This window comes from Centroberyx gerrardi, chromosome 13, assembly GCF_048128805.1.
Source record: "Centroberyx gerrardi isolate f3 chromosome 13, fCenGer3.hap1.cur.20231027, whole genome shotgun sequence".
Classification (NCBI taxonomy): Eukaryota; Metazoa; Chordata; class Actinopteri; order Beryciformes; family Berycidae; genus Centroberyx; species Centroberyx gerrardi.
The window spans coordinates 6,396,656-6,415,164 of NC_136009.1; the positions used below are offsets into that span (position 1 = coordinate 6,396,656).

The 18,509-nt window shown below is 41.0% G+C and overlaps 1 protein-coding gene across 1 annotated transcript in view; it reads left to right on the forward strand.

The window, feature by feature from the left end:
* astn1 (astrotactin 1) overlaps window positions 1-18,509 on the forward strand; it is a 329,475-nt gene that overhangs the window by 139,807 nt on the left and 171,159 nt on the right. The window contains exons 13-14 of the mRNA XM_071907023.2: window positions 9,086-9,252; window positions 14,111-14,305. Coding sequence (XP_071763124.1) covers window positions 9,086-9,252; window positions 14,111-14,305 — 362 coding nt within the window. The remainder of the gene's footprint in view (window positions 1-9,085; window positions 9,253-14,110; window positions 14,306-18,509) is intronic.

Sequence of the window (18,509 nt, forward strand, 5' to 3'; positions counted from 1 at the left end):
ATGCTTTTTCTTTTCATAAAGCAAATTACACGGCTATAATTTAGTGTGGTCACTGATGTAGGGTATTGTAAAGTATTGCCCATGAGAAATACTTGACCATATTTTAAATCCAATATGCAAAGACCTTAATACCTGTTAGGTGCAATCATGCTATATTAAGTTGTAAGTGGATGAGTTAACCCCTCACACCCTGACTTACCCCTTAAATTTCCCCTTAAGTAGCTTCACAGTTAGAACTTTACTGTATGACAATGTCACATAAATATTCTCTATCTGCTCGTTCCAATGCTTCATTGAAGCTTATATTGAGTGAAATATTAAAAACCCAAGACGCCATTTTTTTATGGCTGCACCATTACATCAAATGGAAAAAATTATCTAGATGTCTTTTTAGATCATTCTAGATCATTTTATACACATTTCCCTGTAATTCAGCGTGACATAATATCTTTGGAAACCTTGGGATCTTGACTAGAATTTAATGGATCCACTGGTGGGACCGGCAGGGTGGAAGAGGGTTTTAAGCAAAGGCATGAAGAACCTTGCATGCTACTGTAACTACTGTCCACCATAGCTTGAAAAAGGAGAGAAGAGCTTGACCCTTGCCCCGATCTGTGATGTCCCACTGAGGTACAACTCTGTAAGGAACAGCTCGGAAAAGATGGAAAAGGTGACAAAACCTAAGATAAGATCCAGGACCGATAGCACCGTCACTATATGAAGCTTATCTGGCTGGAAACGTTCCAGCAAACGTTATGTGCAGAAAAATATCAGTCGCTCATAAAGCAGCTCTAGACTATCCACCAATAACATGGATTAGAGTCCAGCTTTACAGTAGGTGATCCCAACATTGACATTTTATAAAAACTGACCATTCTCTGCAGCAAGAACAGCAGCAAGTGTAATTTTATTTTTTAATTTCTGTGGTTTTGCCCTTTAAGTATGTTTTCAATGAGCCAGTTAAATTCATCAAGATCCTTTCGAACTTCTTGATTAGGACCACTTTGAAGAATGATTAATACTTTTATGACGGATATGAAAGCGTAGTCCTCAATCTTTGTAGCTCTGCACCAATCTGCCTATCAGACAAATTTGAAGAGTGCATAGCTTATCCAACTCTCTCGCAGGGATTTGGTGCTGTTTGGCAATGGCACAGTGCTGATTCCCTTAAGCCTCAAAAGCACTGCAGGAATTTATCTCCATTAAGAAACAGGATTAAAAGGCATGGTGGTTCAAGGGGGTTTCCAGAGTACGCTTAGTGCTGCTAGCTTCTTCTCCAGCAGGGCGCACAGCACTTCCACTCACTGTCCAGTTTCCTATTAAATGGCATAAGATTAATGTGATTATTTTGCTTTCAAAGACCCTTTTTGTTAGTGCTAGTGGATGGTCATTAGCTAGGGACTGTTTCATCATTCTTAGACAAAATATGCCCTTTGCAATAGAAGTATCTCATAGAATAACAGAGCATGTTGTCTTAAGGTTTTTGTTTATCTAACAAGGTTAACTGGGACTTACTGATCATTTGTTTATAGCATTCTTTTGTCAAGTCAGAGATAATTGTGTAAGTCAAGTTCCAGTTCCAATCACAAGGCCGCTTCTCTACGCTTTAGACTATCACTACCCACTCAGATTGTAGCAAACATTAAAGCCATGCTAGCTCCACTTGATCAAGCTATGGAAAGTGCCTATTCTATTACAATCTCATAATGTAGGATACTGTAAGTCGCTCAAAGGCGTTTGCGGTTTGAATGTCTGCCCTGAGATTGAGAGGTTGAGAGTCCACAATTGAGACCAGTGACAGTCTCCTCGAGTGTATGAGACTGTGGCCCCCGTCTGTACACAGTCACAGCTATTGAAATCATTCAAGGCATTTTGCATAGCGCCGCACAGCACTTTGACCCGCAGCAAGAAACAACATAGAAGCTCGTCTAACCGGTTTGAAAACATGCTGATCTGTGCCACAATCTAACCCGCAGTGTCGTGCACTTTATTTAGCTGCATTTATATTTTGCACGTCGAGCTGCTTTATACGCTTTTGAAAAAGGAGATCAGAGCCCGCAGAGCTTTGCTGACCTCGATATAATGTAGAGTGGTGTGAAATGGAGACAGGATTCAAAAGTTCTATTTAATCTGGAAAGATTAATTTATAGCGGAGCCCGGAGCTGTGCTTCTCAACCTTTTCAATGTTTTAAAATGCCGTGAGACCCAAAATTCCAAGGGATAGCTAATTATCAGTTGCTCAGAAATGTCATAAGAAGCCGGGTATTACCATATACAAGGAGACGGCAAAATGTAAAAAATAAAAAGCCACGGGCCAAGGAGCAAATTGTATTAACTTTGAGGGAAAGAAATTAGATAGATTTAAATCAACTTAATGCCATTCTTTTGTTTGAAATGGATTATCTTTACCTATGAGCAAAATCTCAGCATACACATATAAGTGTGTGGCACACATTGGTTACGAACTGCTAATGTGGATTATTTTCTTATCACGGCAGTCACGCCGAGTCATTTAATTTATTCAACCTGTCGGAGCTGCAAAACCCGTTGTTACAAACAAAACAACAAATAGAAGTTTTTAATCAGATGAAATTTTGAAGGATTTGGGGACTGTTCACTTGGGAAGTCGTTTTATACAGAGGATTACGAAAGATTTACCCAGGATTATAGACCAGATTTGTGGAAATCTCAAGTGATAACAACCCACAGACAAAGACTCCGGCAGGCACATATTCTTAATGATTATTATACTGCGGACAGCTGGAAAATGGCCCAGAGTTATCACTATTCCGGCATGTCAGAAGCCTATTATGGCAGTCAATAAGCGGAGTTATCTGTGGTTGGCAAGCTACAGCGCAGCAACCCGTCAATACACGAGTTCCTCCCCGCCCGCACCGCGTTTCCACACATCCATTGATTGCGCCGAGTCCCAGTGATTTAAAGACTCTGTGCTGCAGATGAGTTAGGAGATTCAATGTACCATGCTCTTTGCATTACAGGTGATAAATCAGTTGTCACAATGGCTCCTAGCTGAGCGACAAAATCAATATTGCTGTATCCAGGGAACAAGACCAGGGATTCCTCATTCAACATGTGGCCCCATTCTGTACTGGGGCTGCAACACATGTAGAACTGGGAGTTCCAGAGCTCTTTAGCTTATAAAGCAGACGCACTGTAGCACTGTAGATCCATCCTCTGTCATCACTTTCATTCTCACATTGGTATAGGAGCACTAGCAGTGGTGTGGTGTCTCTTAAACTAGGTGCCTGCTTCTTTAGGAGTCATATATAATAACAGTAATCTTTCAATGACTGTGGAGTCTCAGGACCAGAAGTTGCAAGTCTTGTCCTTATCTTACAAAAATTTAAAAGCCTAGTAGTGGACTGCAGTTATGTTGTTTACCAGTAATATAGACTGAAAGAATAACTTTGGTTACTACAAATGACTGTTACTAATGTGATTTCCACCTGAGACACTAGTGTTCAGCACTCCTCGTGAGGTTCGGTTGCATTGAGCAGTGAAGGACAGCAGGAACAGCGCTTCAGTAGTCTTCAGTCTTCAGTCAACGCTATCCTTGGCAGCAGTGGTCACCCGGTGCATTCATTCTGCAGTGTGCCAATGTGAAACAGGAGAAATGCGACCTATAACATTCCCCCTTTATAAAGGCCAGGGGTTGCTGAATTGACTGGACCTCATCCTGTTTGGCATGCACATTTCACTGTGTTGCACCACACATTGATTTGGCAAGCCATTACAGCCTGTTAGAGAGCAGAGCTTCAATGAAATAGAACAGGTCTTGTGATAATGCAATGTGACTGTACCAGTGTAGATCCTGTTCATAGTTTATGTCTATCATGTCTTCCCTATGGAGCATGCAAACTTATTTACCGTTCTAATGCTTGGTAACTTTCTCATACGCCCAGTGAGTGACTTGTTTATTTTTATCAAAGGGAACACAGGACAGTTATACTGGGGTTTTTTAAACTCACATTTCCCAAAAATCTATTTTGAAGGGGAAAAACAATTCATGTGTGATATTCATAAGAACAGTTTTGTCTTGATTTATAAACATGAATATCTCTCCCAAAGTTATATCAACATCACAACATTCTTGACGATGTCTCCAAGAAACAAATCCTGGAGCTGTGCTATTGACAGTGAATGGGCAACTGACTTTGTGGACATAATGGCAGCACCCACAGTGATTTTTCTGTTGAAACCGCTACTACGAACTACAGCACCAGGGTGAAATACAGCTCATTTGATGTTTGTATGGGTCTGTAAAGTCAGTATCTCATTTATTGTTCATAGAGGAGCTCTAGGTTGTACATCCAGTTGCCATCACAGATCAGAGGTGTGGTTGGTTTTCTGGTGTTTAGCCTTTGGAGAGAGCTGTTCGCCAACATTGATCGAGCCGCAAGGTCAGTCAATGTAAGATATAGTATGTGAATTCTGTTTTAGGGGTGGATTTTTTATTTAACTCGGGAGATGCGTTTAATTATTAACATGGAGGATTGGAGTTTCTATCATCCTTCCCTGGTTCACCCACCCTGTACGTGGTGCCACATGCTACAGCGGGTCATTCAGCTTTACTTATGAATGTCTGTATGATCCAGGGAGAACACAGGGGCTCTAAAACTGCAGCTTGTCCTGGCTCCCTGTCAGATATTTGCATCACAAACCAATTCTGACACGATCAAACAGAGACCATGGCATTTCATGCAAGGTGTTCCTGTCAAGATCTCAAGAAGTCGAATGCTAAAATACATAGATCTAAGGCCACTGGAGACCTTTTTAGAAGATTTATTATTTATTTTCATTCTTGCTTTATCAGATAGTCTGCAGTGGACATTGGCAGCAATATGAGAGACAAAGTATGGCTCCGCAAAAATTGCAAAGTGGATTTGTATCCACAACAAGTATGCAATGTCTTAGCCAAATGAGCCACCTGGACTCCCTATCTAATGGAGGCTCCATGATGAATAGACCTGAATAATAAAGTAAGCATTCGGTAATCACTTTGTGCTCGGAGGTAAACCGACTGCCTTGTCACTGTTCTAGCGGTAAGGGTGCCTTGTTAAAATGCACTCTATCAAAGTTCCCTTTGAAGCAATAGCTGACAGAAAACATAATGTGAATTTGGCTTGACAGGCCTCTGAAAAAAAAATTGCTCGGGAAATACTGGAGGAGACTTTCTAAAATAAGGGAAGCGGGGTGAAGTCAGGTCTCGCAGCTCTTTTGTCAACTCACCCCGGCACAGAGCGCATTTCAATTAGGAAGTTGTCCGTGGCTCTGTGAAACTTCACAATTTAGTGTCTTTTGTCATTAGTTTCCGCAAGCTTATCTGTGACACAATTCAATTAGCATATGAAATGTATCTCTGTTGGTCTAGATGGAGAGATGCCCGCTGCCCTGCAGATCCACACATTTCACAAATAAAGGATTTCATTTCGCTAATCAAATATGAAGACGGTTTTTATTGGATTATATGTAAATTTGAAAGTAAACCCACAGCGCTGTCACATCTTCCTGACTAGAACAAGACAAAGATCCTTTTAAAAGGGTTTTATTAAAGGAGACACGAGTCATCCGTGTCTCCTTGCTATCCTAAAGTTTTGTTTTTATAATATACATATATAAAATGTAGCTTTAATGATCCCTGTGGTGAGATTGGGTATAGATTATTCTTTTGAGAGTTTACCCACTGTAGTTGAAATCATGTTGAAGGAGTTAAGCAGAGTCAGGCATTGGGGGCAGTATACTACGCCAGTCATTCCCAAAGACTGGGTCACGACCCACAGGTGGGTCGCAGGAGATTTTATTTGGGTCGCCAAATAAATTTGCAGAATTTCTTCCATAGTCTTTTATTTAAGATTTATATCTGCAGTACACCTTTGAGCCACATGAGGGAGCTCGTTGGTATTTCTACCACACTCACGGTTTCCGCCAGATTCTGCAGCCAGCCACAAGAAATGGATGCTTGGCTAATAAAAAAGAAAGGCCCAGCTAAAGACCAGACTACAGCTAACATTTGCCAAACTACCGCCCGTGAGGGAAGCCAGCATGAGGATGGACGTGAACCGACCCCTGCTTGGCTAATAAAAAACAAAGGCCCAACTAAAGACCAGACTGCAGCTAACGTTAGCCAAACTACCACCTGTGAGGGAAGCCAGCATGAGGATGGACGTGAACCATCCCTGTTACCGGTCACATTCAACCGCTGATGACGGCACAGATGGAAGGGTCGAGGGATCAGGTGAAGAGCCTCCTACTAAGAAGAGAAAATCAGGGGCAAGGCCATACAAAGACTATTTTTTGAAATATGGTTTTGTTAATTGTTCCAATCCAAACCAGGACGCACGACCCATGTGTGTTATATGCAGCGAAAAACTCGCAAATGTGAGTTTGAAGCCAACCAAACTAAAAAGACAGGCTGGAGCTGGGACTAACTCCTGCTGAAGAAACAGAGCTGTTACAGCTGAGCAGCGATTGCACGCTGAAAAGAAGACATGAATGCATGGCATTATCTTCATTCTGGATAAGCATCTCATCTGAATATCCTGTCCTAAGTAAGGCAAGCATTTTGCTACTCATCCCTTTCACAACCACATACAAGTGCGAAATGGGATTTTCTGTTTTCACAAAAATAAAGACAAAACACAGAAATAGACTGAACGCTGCACCCGATATGCGCTTTGCGCTCTCCTCTTGTACACCGGACTGGAATGCAATACTAAAAAGCAAGCAGGCCCACCTATCACATTAGCAAGGTAAACAGCACATAATGGGCCTAATGAGATTTGACGTGGAATAGACCTGATGTGGTTAACGAATTGATTGTTGACTGTTCGAATTGATTGATTGACTGTTTGATAAGAATAGCTGCACTTAAACACAAGCCTCCTTGTTCTGATAATAAGCATGAGCATTTCAAAAAACTTTCAACAAGAAGCATGTTTTTGGTAGTACTGAATGTTCATATTGTTCTGATAATTGTACTTATAACATTGAATCTAATATGAAAGGCTAGCGTACATTCTGTTTGTTTTACTGATGAGAGGAAAAAAACGAGAGCCTGTTAACTCCGCCTAAATGCACTTATTTTGTCTCATTTATAAAGTTAAAATGTGTATATTTTACTGATGAGAGGAAATATAAACAATGAGATAGCCTGTTAACTACGCCTAAATGCATTTATTTGGTCTCATTTATAAAGTATTTAACGTGTATATGTTTTCAATAACACATGCATAACACGAAGTTGTGATTTATCAAACGTATATCTCTTCGAAATGGCTGGTTTACCTATTCAAGATAATATAAGGTGATGCGGAAATGGCAGTAAAAATGGTCAGGAACGTTCATTTATGCACAAATTCGCTCTTCTCACGATTTATAGATAAGGCCTATAGAGAGCCTAAGTCCCTCCCCTTCCGGTGGACCACCATGGGACCTTATTTCGGAAAAAATATGTACGGTAGTCAACGGCGAGAGACAAATAATTGTTTGATCCCGTTTGAATTGTGCCATGAATTACACATATGATGTTTTGTCAATTTAAATGATAATTTTGCAAGTCAAGAAAGTCGCAGTTTGTCGTAAAACTGTTGAACTATAAGACTGTAAAAATACGTAATTAGAAAGACTACACACCCAAAAGTCGTGCAAGTGACGTAACTTCCTCTCTCCACAAGCTACCCAGAGCCGCTGAAGCTAAGTCCCTCTCAGATAGCAGGAGTATTATACACAACCTGGAAGGTAGACAGTAAGAATGGATTTAAACTGGTTTAGGATAGTTTTAGTACAGTGGGGGCTAACGTTAACGCGATGCCTGTGTGTTTCGTATGTTTCGTTCCATGTTGGTGTTGGTGACGTATATTGTGCGAGACGAGAGATATAGTTCACTGAGCGGTTTCACACAAAACTAAACGTTACTGTACTGTTTTACAACAAACTGCGACTTTCTTGACTTGCAAAATTATCTTTTAAATTGACAAAACATCATATGTGTAAGTCATGGCACAATTCAAACGGGATCAAACAATTATTTGTCTCTCGCCGTTGACTACCGTACATATTTTTTCCGAAATAAGGTCCCATGGGGGACAGCGGAAGGGGAGGGACTTAGGCTCTCTATTGTGAATTGGGTCACGATGGTTTGTCCTTTTTAAAAAGTGGGTCCCCAGAAAAAAAGTTTGGGAAACACTGTACTACACTTGCACTAAGAAACATTGTTACCACAATAATTGGACCACTATAAGACATTATAATTCAGATTGTTTTCTGATGAGCTACTAATAGTGACTCAAAACTGCATGTTATTATTAATTTTATCTATCATCTTAAAGATAGGAATGAGTCCATAGATGAAATTCAAGACTTTTCAGACTTTGAAGGAATCTTTCAAGGACTTTTAAAGCATTTGATTACATGTTTTTATGGTGTATGTTCATGTTCATAGCCTTGAAATGTAAATTAAAAATATGATTGACTTGACACATATATGTGAATTACACACACTTGCCTATGAATATATGAATACGATATTGGGCAGGAAAGTACCACAGTGTTATACTACATAGATTTTCTTTCCCACCCCTGGAAGAGAGCGCTGTCTTTGAAAGTTTGAAGGACTTCATTACCCAGAAATCCTGTACAATGACGTCAGTAAACTTCTTGTTGTAAAGTCTTCTTGTTAGTGTCTGGTTTAGAGGTGGTGAAGTTGGCATGCTGTTCTCTGTTGCAGCCCCATTTTGTTATTTAGGCTGACAATACTGGTGTATTTTTACATCAAAATTGTCCCTAGTGCAGCTTTGCATGCTAAGCACAGTATTCACAAAGGCTACATTAATGGGACCCGAAATCTAACTTTTTACATTCTGTGGCACAGATGTTATTTATCAGTTTTTACATTTATTTTTTTTTTTTTATCCAGGTTTTTTTTTGGCTGTCTCAGCTGGGAAACATTAGTTTTAATGTGGTCGTTTGTCACTGTTAAGGCAGCCCTCAGTAGGTGTCCCTCAATGGAGTAAAAGATCTGTAAATCCACATATTAGTCATTTAAAAACACTCCTTCTTCCCTCAGTGTCCTCCAGGGCTGAGCCCCATGAAGGACGGGACGGGATGCTACGACCACCACATCGGCATCGACTGCTCCGACGGCTTCAACGGGGGCTGCGAGCAGCTGTGTCTCCAGCAGCTGGCCCCTCTGGAGGACGACCCGACGCTCTACAACATCCAGATGTTCTGCGGGTAAGGAACAAGGTTTAGCGTTGTTTATTTCTGAGCGCTGTCATGTCGAGCTCTATTAGGACTAGGCTAACTGCGGGGATGAGGAAAAATGACGAAAATAAGATGATGAAGAACATGGATTGTCATCCTGGACACAGTGCAGGAGTGAGGAACATAGTGAATGAATTATGGTGGTTCTGATATAACTAGACAGTGAAAATAACTACCCAACGTTCATCAAGTCCCCTAATCAGAATCATCCTTCACAACGCTTGAGCTGCAGTTGCACTTAGGTTACCGTAATGACACTAACAGATGGGAATGTATCGCTTTTGAGTTACCATAATGATGGTAATGGGTGCAAATCTTTATTTTCCTTTAAAATGTTTGCTGGGCCTCCATGAATATTAGACTTTTGGTGCCACAGTGCTATAATTTGGTTACAAAACCCTTGGATTATGCTGCACAAGCCATTTAGAGAAATTTGACGCATGCTTTTTTGGGCTATCTGTAAAGAGAAGAAGAAGCCTGAGATAGAACCATGGGGGCTAACTTGCCTCTGTGTTTGGTTTTTGCACAAACTTCAATGCAGTTTCAACGGACATGGGGGGTGAGCAGTTCATGATTGAATTTCCATTTTGGGGTGAACTATCCCTTTAAATGTCCTTTAAATTATCTTAGAGAGTTTTTAGAGTACAACAGGTGGCGACATCACCTGACACAAAGATCAGCCAATAGCAGATGACCAGTTCAATACCCTACTTTTCACCATTAGGTGTCAGGCTTCACCACAGAATTTGGGTTTAGGGTTTAGTTACTCTTAAAATGTAATTGTCAATGACTCTCTGAATCATCAGAATCACAGTCACTTTATTCTAAAGTACACTGAATGTCCTGGAATTTATCTTGGTGACGTTGGTGCCGAGACATATCAACAGCAGTAACATAATTACATACAGGCACACACTTTGTACACAATTATACAACCTACCCATCCTACACATATACATTCCACATTGTATGCATTCCGTAAGCATAGCAGACAGTATAGTGGCAGCTGTTGGCAGACGGTGAAGGTCTAGCAGTGCACTGGAACATTTTGAGTTGGATGAAGAAGTAAGTTCTCAAGTTGTCATTAGGGAGCATGGGTATAATCCTGCGGCTACAGAGGCATAGTGCAGAAAGATACTGTATTATGAGTACTGCCAAACTGTGCAAACAACACTGGGTAATAATAAATATGATGGGCTAAACAGTAGCCGGATTACAGTCAGGTCCATAGAGAAGCTGAGGAGGAATCCAGAGCTTGTGTGGGTGCCTGGGTGTTGAGTCTTAGGAGAGCTGGTTAAGTAGGAAGAAACTGTTGTGGTGGCGGGTGTTTTGGAAGAGGCGGCTGCCTGGGTATGCAGGGTTTGTATCAGGCAGCTCCTTCGTGGAAGGTAACTGACAGCCAGCCACCCACTCAGCAGTGCGGACAACAAATTGGAACTTGCACTTAGAGTAGGAGGAGGTGCAGGAGAGCTAGACGGTGATGGAGGCTGTTAGGATGCTTTCGACTGTTGGGACTGCTGTGAAAGACTGCTTCTCAGATGCCACAGAGAGAACATCCGCTGTTGGTGATAGTGGACTAGGGTTAGACCGGTTAGCTGATATATCAGACCGATATTGGGCTTTTATTAAATATCGGATATTGGCCTGTCAATGCTGTCCGCCTCTAATGTGATGGAAGGTTCCTTCCTGACCACAGCAGTCTGTGAAACCTGCAATGATATTTTATTGTCTTTGCACATTTTATTTTTAGCTGCGACCAGCCTCTCACTCGGTCAGTCGGGTTGGTCTGGCGGTTGGTGTTCAGCTTCATGTTGTTGGTGACTCACTATAATGTGATAATGTGAATGCTGGCATAAAATTAATGACTGAGGTGGAAGAGCATGACTCCCTGAACTAACCCTCTGCAGCATGTTCTGCTGATAAGGGGTCACTCTAATTCAAGACTAAAACGGGTAGCTCAGCCGGTATTCTGAATCATTCTTGTGCCACATTCAGATGTAAATTACTTTGAGTGAACTAGACTATGATTTGAATAATCAAGAGATCCCTCCATCCAGCGTTGCTTCAAATCAACCTCAGTCAGACAACTCACATATTCAATATCAACATTTTTAAAGAGAATAAATCCTCCCAATCGGCGACGGCAATACACGAGCTCACCTGACGCATCAGCTGATCCGGAGCCGTAGTGGCACTCGAGTCGCCTGCCTGAACGAGCTTCACTTCATTTAGAGTACTAGAGCGTCTTGTGTGCCTGCAAATGCCTAAGCCCTTGTAACTCCTAATGGCCCCTCAGTGTCTACAGCAAAGCATTAAGTAGAGTAGGGCTGGATTCATTTTCGTCCTACGGTCCCACTGAGCATGTGTGTCTTTATTTCACATCTGTAGCTCGACTCTGTATCTCATGGGAAAACAGAGATGCGCTAAACATGATACATCTCAGAGTATGCGGGATGCAAGTTGGACACAAGATCACGGCTAAGAATCAAGTGTAATCGATAATGTGAATGCAGGCCATGGCAGAGTCAGTCTTTGGTCAGTCTTGCATTATTAATGGTGCAGTTAGGTTATGCAGTTTCATCTGGACTCAATGAAAAAGTAAAAATATCCTCCACTATGTTGACATTATATCTTCCTTTGCAGAGCCCCTTTTCTAGATCGTTTTACCAATATACACAATTTATACTGACAGTGAGAATATAATAGGGTGATAGTGTCATTTTGATGCATGCCTTGAAGTTAGCACTTAGCTTTTGTTCTCTCCACCATGGAAGCTTACACCTGGCAATTGCAATGATAACATACTTGGGATTAAGTAGAGCAAATTATACAGTATGAGCCACTGTATGTATTTAAAATGTCAGCTATATATGAGTCAATCACTTTAAGTCATGTTTTTCCAAAGCATACCTTTCTCTTAAGACGTCAGAAACATCAAAACACCCTCACATTCTTCTCTTTTTTTTGCTGTTTTTGCTTTTGCTGTATATGAAACATCATCTGACTTCAGGTGGCAAAGTGAGCACAAACGTATTCAATGACAAGCGTATACATTAAGAGCCTTCAATTGGCTTCGCTGTAAAAGCATCACCCAGTCCTATTTACAGCAGCTTTCTAAGTAAATTCAACACGCTGTTGTTTTGTTCCGTGTCATCATTACATGGAAAAAAACGATGTCGCACGCACAATATATCATGTCAGATTTACATAAACAGGTGATGCAAATTCCTTTTTTTCTTTTTTTTACTTAGCATTTTGTTGTTGTCACTTTCCTCTGAGCAGATGTGGCTAATCCGGCACTGTTCCCACTGGAGACTGGCATCTAGCAGAGAGCTTCTCTCAGTATAAATCCCTGACAGATTATGATTCTTTCTTTAACCCCCCCTCCCACTCCCACTCCTCCCCATTTCTCTCTCTCTCTTCTTCTCCCTCTCCTCTGCCTTTGATTCATTTCACAGAGTATATTAGACACTGAGATGTCAAAACATCATAAATATGAAAGAGTCTTGGGAGGACTTGCACTGTTTGGAGTCTAACTCCTTTTTTTGATATGGGGGATTTTGTGCCAGTTAAGTAGAATTAATTGCTGATCCTACACCGTCGAGTTGTGCGGTCTGCATTATGCATCGTTTTTGAGCCCAGTGAAAATGGAGTATGTCTCTAAGTAACCAGTAAACCTCATGTCACAAGTCAAGGGAAAATCAATATCCCTGACAGCTGGCTTGTAAAGATGTTTACATAATACATATTTCTTACATAAGGGAGGCTAATTAATGCTTAATGCAGTTACTCTAAGTTAAAACACAAACTGAGGACAGGCACTGATGTTTATTCAACTGTCTTTGTGTCAAACTCTCTCATGCTGAAGTCTGTATCCTATTGTGTGGCTGATATCAAAAGGAAATTAGGAGTTGATGATGCGAAGAACGGGAATTGACAGACATACTGAATTCGCTATGTCACAACACAGACTCTATCTCTCTCTTATTACACTTACAAAAATAATAATAGCTCAACCTTTATTCACCTGGGTTGACTTATCGATGTTAGAAATGTCTTTTTTTCAAGAAAGGCTTGGCCAAGAACGCTGCATTATGACAAACATACAGAAGTTCCAGACAAAAAACAGCAAATTCATGAAGGGGCCAAGTCAAAATTCACATTATCCTCTGAACACACAAAAGGCAGTAGGCAAACAGACCAGCAGGATCAGGAGGCCAAGCCCAAATAGATCTTGGTCGTGCAAATCAGACGGCGTTGTATTGATCCTTCTATCTGCCACATGATCCTCCGTAATCATTTTAAACTCGCCTAGAGAGATGCGCTCTCTGTCGCATTTAAAGGATCGCTTAACAATTTTAATTCGCAGTCTCACCAGCAACAGTTGTATAATGAATGGAAACTTAACTAATGATGACCTGAAAATGCTCCAGTTTGGCATCATAGCTGCTCCGCATACTAATTGTGTGGCGTTCATTTTCCTAACATGAAAAAGGTAAGAAGGAGCTGCAGTAAGAAGGCAAGTGAGAAGGAGGGAAAGAAAGACACAAACAAGCAAGTAAACAAAGACAATGAAAGAAGAATATGCAATAAAGTAATCCCATATCACCATTCTCAATCCATATCTCCCAGTATATTGTAGCTGTGTTGTTCTCAACAGTCGTATTTCAGCTCTGTGAAGGATTATAAGTGAGGTCCAAATGGGCAGTTGTGCCATCTGCTGCCCAAGGCCTGGCATGTTTGGAAGGAGGGGAGAAAGAAAGAAGAAACAAACAAATGCATGAATGAATGAATGACTTACGATTCTCAAACCCGTGTCTCCCTCTAGCTGTATCGAGGACTACAAGCGGGGGCCAGACGGGCGGTCGTGCCAGCCGCTGTCTGAGGCCTGCACCGAGGGAGTGGACTGCGGGGAAACGACCGACATCCCTGCCAACCAGACCGTGTTTGGAGACCTCTTCTACGGATACAACAACCACACCAAAGAGAGCACCTCTGGACAGATCCTCAAGGCCACATTCAGGTATGGAAATGTGTTCTGAAGTGGAGGATGTGGGAGATTGCACAGTCCTGGGTATCTCAGTAGGGAAGAGCAAGGCACTAACACTAGCAGGGTTAGGGGTTTGACCCATGCTACAACTGTTGTAGTCATTCTACTTTAAGGTGCTCCGGATAAAATAGTCTGCTTAATGGCAGATGTTATGTGTTTAAAAAGTTGTGATTAGAGTTAAAGGATAACGCTGGTGTTTTTTAATGCATTTCTTACCGTCAACAAATCCTATGAAAATAACAAAAATCAACAATGCGTTTGCTCTATTCCCATTACTTTCCGACTTCCCACGTTCCCTTTTTAGCCTTCAAACCAGAAGTCATTGGCTCCAGTTGAAGCTAAAAACTTTTAAATACAGCTCACAAAGACATAGTTAACATTTTAAAAATCGCTAACTTTTACGATGAAAAGTCAGGCTATTGTAGTTATTACCAACTCAAATTCAAATGGGAACAAATTCTTCATTACGCCGGGGACTATTTCCGGTGCTACGGAACTACTTTCCTGAGATGGAAAACGTGTTTACGGTCGGCTTATTAAGTTGTTTGAGGAAAAAGTCGGCTGGCCCGGTGCATCGCGATGATGAAATATGCTGCCAGAGCAACGGCATGGCTCTTTGATGTGTTTTTAATAGTTTTTTTAATACAATGGAGTTCTATGGCTGCTGGGACATGGCTGTATTGGGCACCGGCTACATGGACGAGACTTGTTAGCAAAACAAATTAATTGCTGATTTTGTTATTTTCATAGGATTTGTTGACGGTAAGAAATGCATTAAAAAACACCAGCCTTATCCTTTAAGGTGCTCTGGATAAAATAGTCTGCGTAATGGCAGATGTTATGCGTTTAAAAAATTGGGATTAGGGTTAAAGTTAAAACTACAGGTTGGGACACACTTCAGGATCCACAAACCCGCTTTAATCTACTGACCAGTATTATCATACAAGCATATAATAAATGAATAATAACACTGTTAATTCACACTAAGCTGCGATTGGTGCAGGTGGTCGCCTAAAATAGGCATATACTTGTTTAGATTGTGCAGTCACTAATAAGCATGTTCATGAAACGGCTTTATACATGATCTGTTATTTAGGCCTTATTTTGACTGTGTGCAACATCAATCAATGTTCAATCAAAAGATTTTGGTGTGGGGCGTAACTTTTGTCTTAGTTTCTTGGTGGAAAAATCTTTTAAATTGACCATGTACAACCGCATGAAAGTCTGCTGCCCTACAATGATGACACAACAAATTCTGGTAGATTTCATATCAGCTTCTGCCCAGCAAAGGGGATGATAGTGATGGTAAAGCCCACTGCTGTCAGGGAGTTTCCTCTATAAAACACTTTGTTCAAGACATCTGGAACCCCTGAGCTCAGGCAAACACTCTGGGGAGGAAATAAATAGATCCACTGCCTCTTTGGAGATGCTTATGGATATTAAGCCTCACAGATCTAAAGGGATGCACCGTCCCTTTTATGATTTGTATGGATTTTTGTGTGGCTGGTAAAGTGCTTTGAAAGCCGTTAATTATCACCGTCCACTTGCTGCAATGATTTCCGCTGAACTCAGGAAGTCAGAAGGTCAGCAAAATCATCTGCGGCCCTTGAATTTAATTTGGGCCGTGCATGGATTCCGCAGCCCGGAGGCAACTCATCCACTTAGGGATACGTCACTGGAGTAGTGGAGAGGAAGAGACGGGGCGAAGCAGGAAAGTTAATATCATCAAGAAGCTAAATCTCAAATGCTCTGATCTCATTTGAAAGCGGCTGTGAAAGGAGAGCAGGGTTTGAGGCAGACTTTGAAGAGCACCAAATGGTTCCTGTGTAGACTAGGTGGTGGAGGGGAAAAGGGAGGCTCTTTTGGGAGGCATGGTTAATGCAAGGCCTAATTATATGAGATGGCAGCAAATGAATTAAAAGTGACCAGGAGCCAGTGTGCTGAAATTGAACCTAATTGGACCAGATGAAAGTTTGAATGTAAAATGAACAAAAGGGAGAGGAAGGCAGCTGTGCTGTTGAACACCTCAGCTTCATTAGGGGTTTGAAGTGGGTGGAGCGCTCTGTCTGGATGGAAGAATTAATTTCAAAACCAGAAAAAAAAAGTCTTAAAAATCTTTTTGCTACACCTGAAAGCCAGCTTCTGGAAATACTTGGCAATGCTGCTGAAGCTGCACTCAAGGAAACTAAATGTCAAACTTAATGTCGCACGGCAGGAATGACTATGCTGCTGATCAGAATCAAATGGTAGTTCATACAACTGAATGAAGATATCACATACTGTGGCTGAAAGAATAAGGTTCACTATTGCAGTGTGTTATTTTAATGACATGCATAGGGCTGTAAGGCATTAGTTTTTCCAAGGTAATGCAATTACGTAGCAAATGTTAGGTAGTGGTAGGTATGCAATTACAACAGAACTGCTTGACAAGTACAACAAAGTTAGAATACCTATGCATTACTATAACTGGAACAGTGTTATTGCTAATCGAAGCAGCTTAAAAGCTGCGCTAAGCGAGACTTCTATGTAAAAATACACACACGTCTTGGAGCTTAGATCACAAAGTTGAGGTGCAACAGCAAAGAGCGTCCCATCCTCACCAATGGAGACGCTGTAGGTTTGCCCAAATATAAGTATGGTTTTAGGTATGGTCACTGGCGGGAAATCTTCTCTGCCCAGAGCAAGTCATGACTCAAAACTGGAGAGAGAAATACAAAACTCAAAAACAAACAATACAAAAACAAATCTCCTTTGACAGCAGCGTGTGAGCACTCCATCCAGAGAACCTCTGAACTGTTCACTGACATCACATTACGTTATTTCTGTACGGAAGAGGATTAGGGCCACATGTGAATAACTGATTTGAGTTCTGAGATTAAGTTGAGTGAGTTCTGAGAATAAAGTCAGAATTCTGAAAATAAAGTCAGAAGTCTGAGATACTGAGAATAAAGTCATAATTCTGAAATTAATAGTCAGAATTCTGAGAATAAAGTCATAATTCTGAAATTAAAGTCAGAAGTCTGAGATTAAGTAAAATTCTGAAAATAAAGTCAGAATTCTGAGTTTAAAGTCAGAATACTGAGATTAAAGTCAGAATACTGAGATTAAAGTCAGAAATCTGGGTTTAAAGTCAGAATTTCAAGATCAAAATGAGAATTCTAAGAAAAAAGTCAGAATTCTGAGAATAAAGTCAGAATTATGAGATTAGTTCTGAATTCAGAATTCAGAATTCGGAGATTCTGGCTTTATTCTTACAATTCTGACTTTAATCTCAGAACTCAAATACATTTTTCACGTGGCCCTAATCCTCCGTATTTCTGGGTAATGAAGTACTTAAAACTTTAGCAAAATTCAAACAGTCATTTCTCGCTGCCACTCGAGGCCGCCAAGGAGCGAAGTTGCCTAGTGCAGCTTTCACCTAACCCCATCCAATCGTGTCAACATTGCTTTTTTTCAAACAAGCCAGTGGCAACTAAAATATCACGCAAGTGAAAGTGCACTGTGGCTTGCTATTCCCCTGTATCCTTTTTAGATGTATCTGCCCTTGTGTGACTCATGCAAGGTTTATAAAGCGAGGCACCATCAGAAATGTCATCAAAGCAGTTTCCTGTTAAAGGAGAGAGGGAGAGAGAGAGAGAGAGACCTTCTTGGGAGGTTCACTGGCACTTCTTCAAAAGCCCCCCACCCCACTGCTCTGGAGTGACACAAAGCATCTGTCTCCATCTTTCACGGCCGATGAAAGGAAGGAGAAGTCAAATTTTAATATTGTTTAATCATCAGTGGAAGTTTAAAAAAAAAAAAAAAAAAAGAGAGAGAGGAAAAAAACAAAAAAACAAAAGGAGGCCATCAACCGTGACAGGAACTTTTCTAAATTGCAGTAGCTGAAGCAACATCTTTGCACCCTAAGGAATGTTGCTATTGTTTCCTCAAGCACTATTATCTATTACTCTCTCTCTTTCTTCCTCTCTCTCTCTCTCTCTCTCTGTCAGACACACGTATTCTTTACTTCTCTCCCTTTATCCTCTTCATCTTTCTACCTCACACACAACCCCCCCTCCCACCTCCCTACCTTCTTCCTCTCCCTCAGAAAATCGTAAAAAAATGTGAGCATTCCCTCCAAGTCAAACTTTCGACTGCTAATCTTTTATTTATTTGGGAAAAAAGGTCTGTGTGGAGA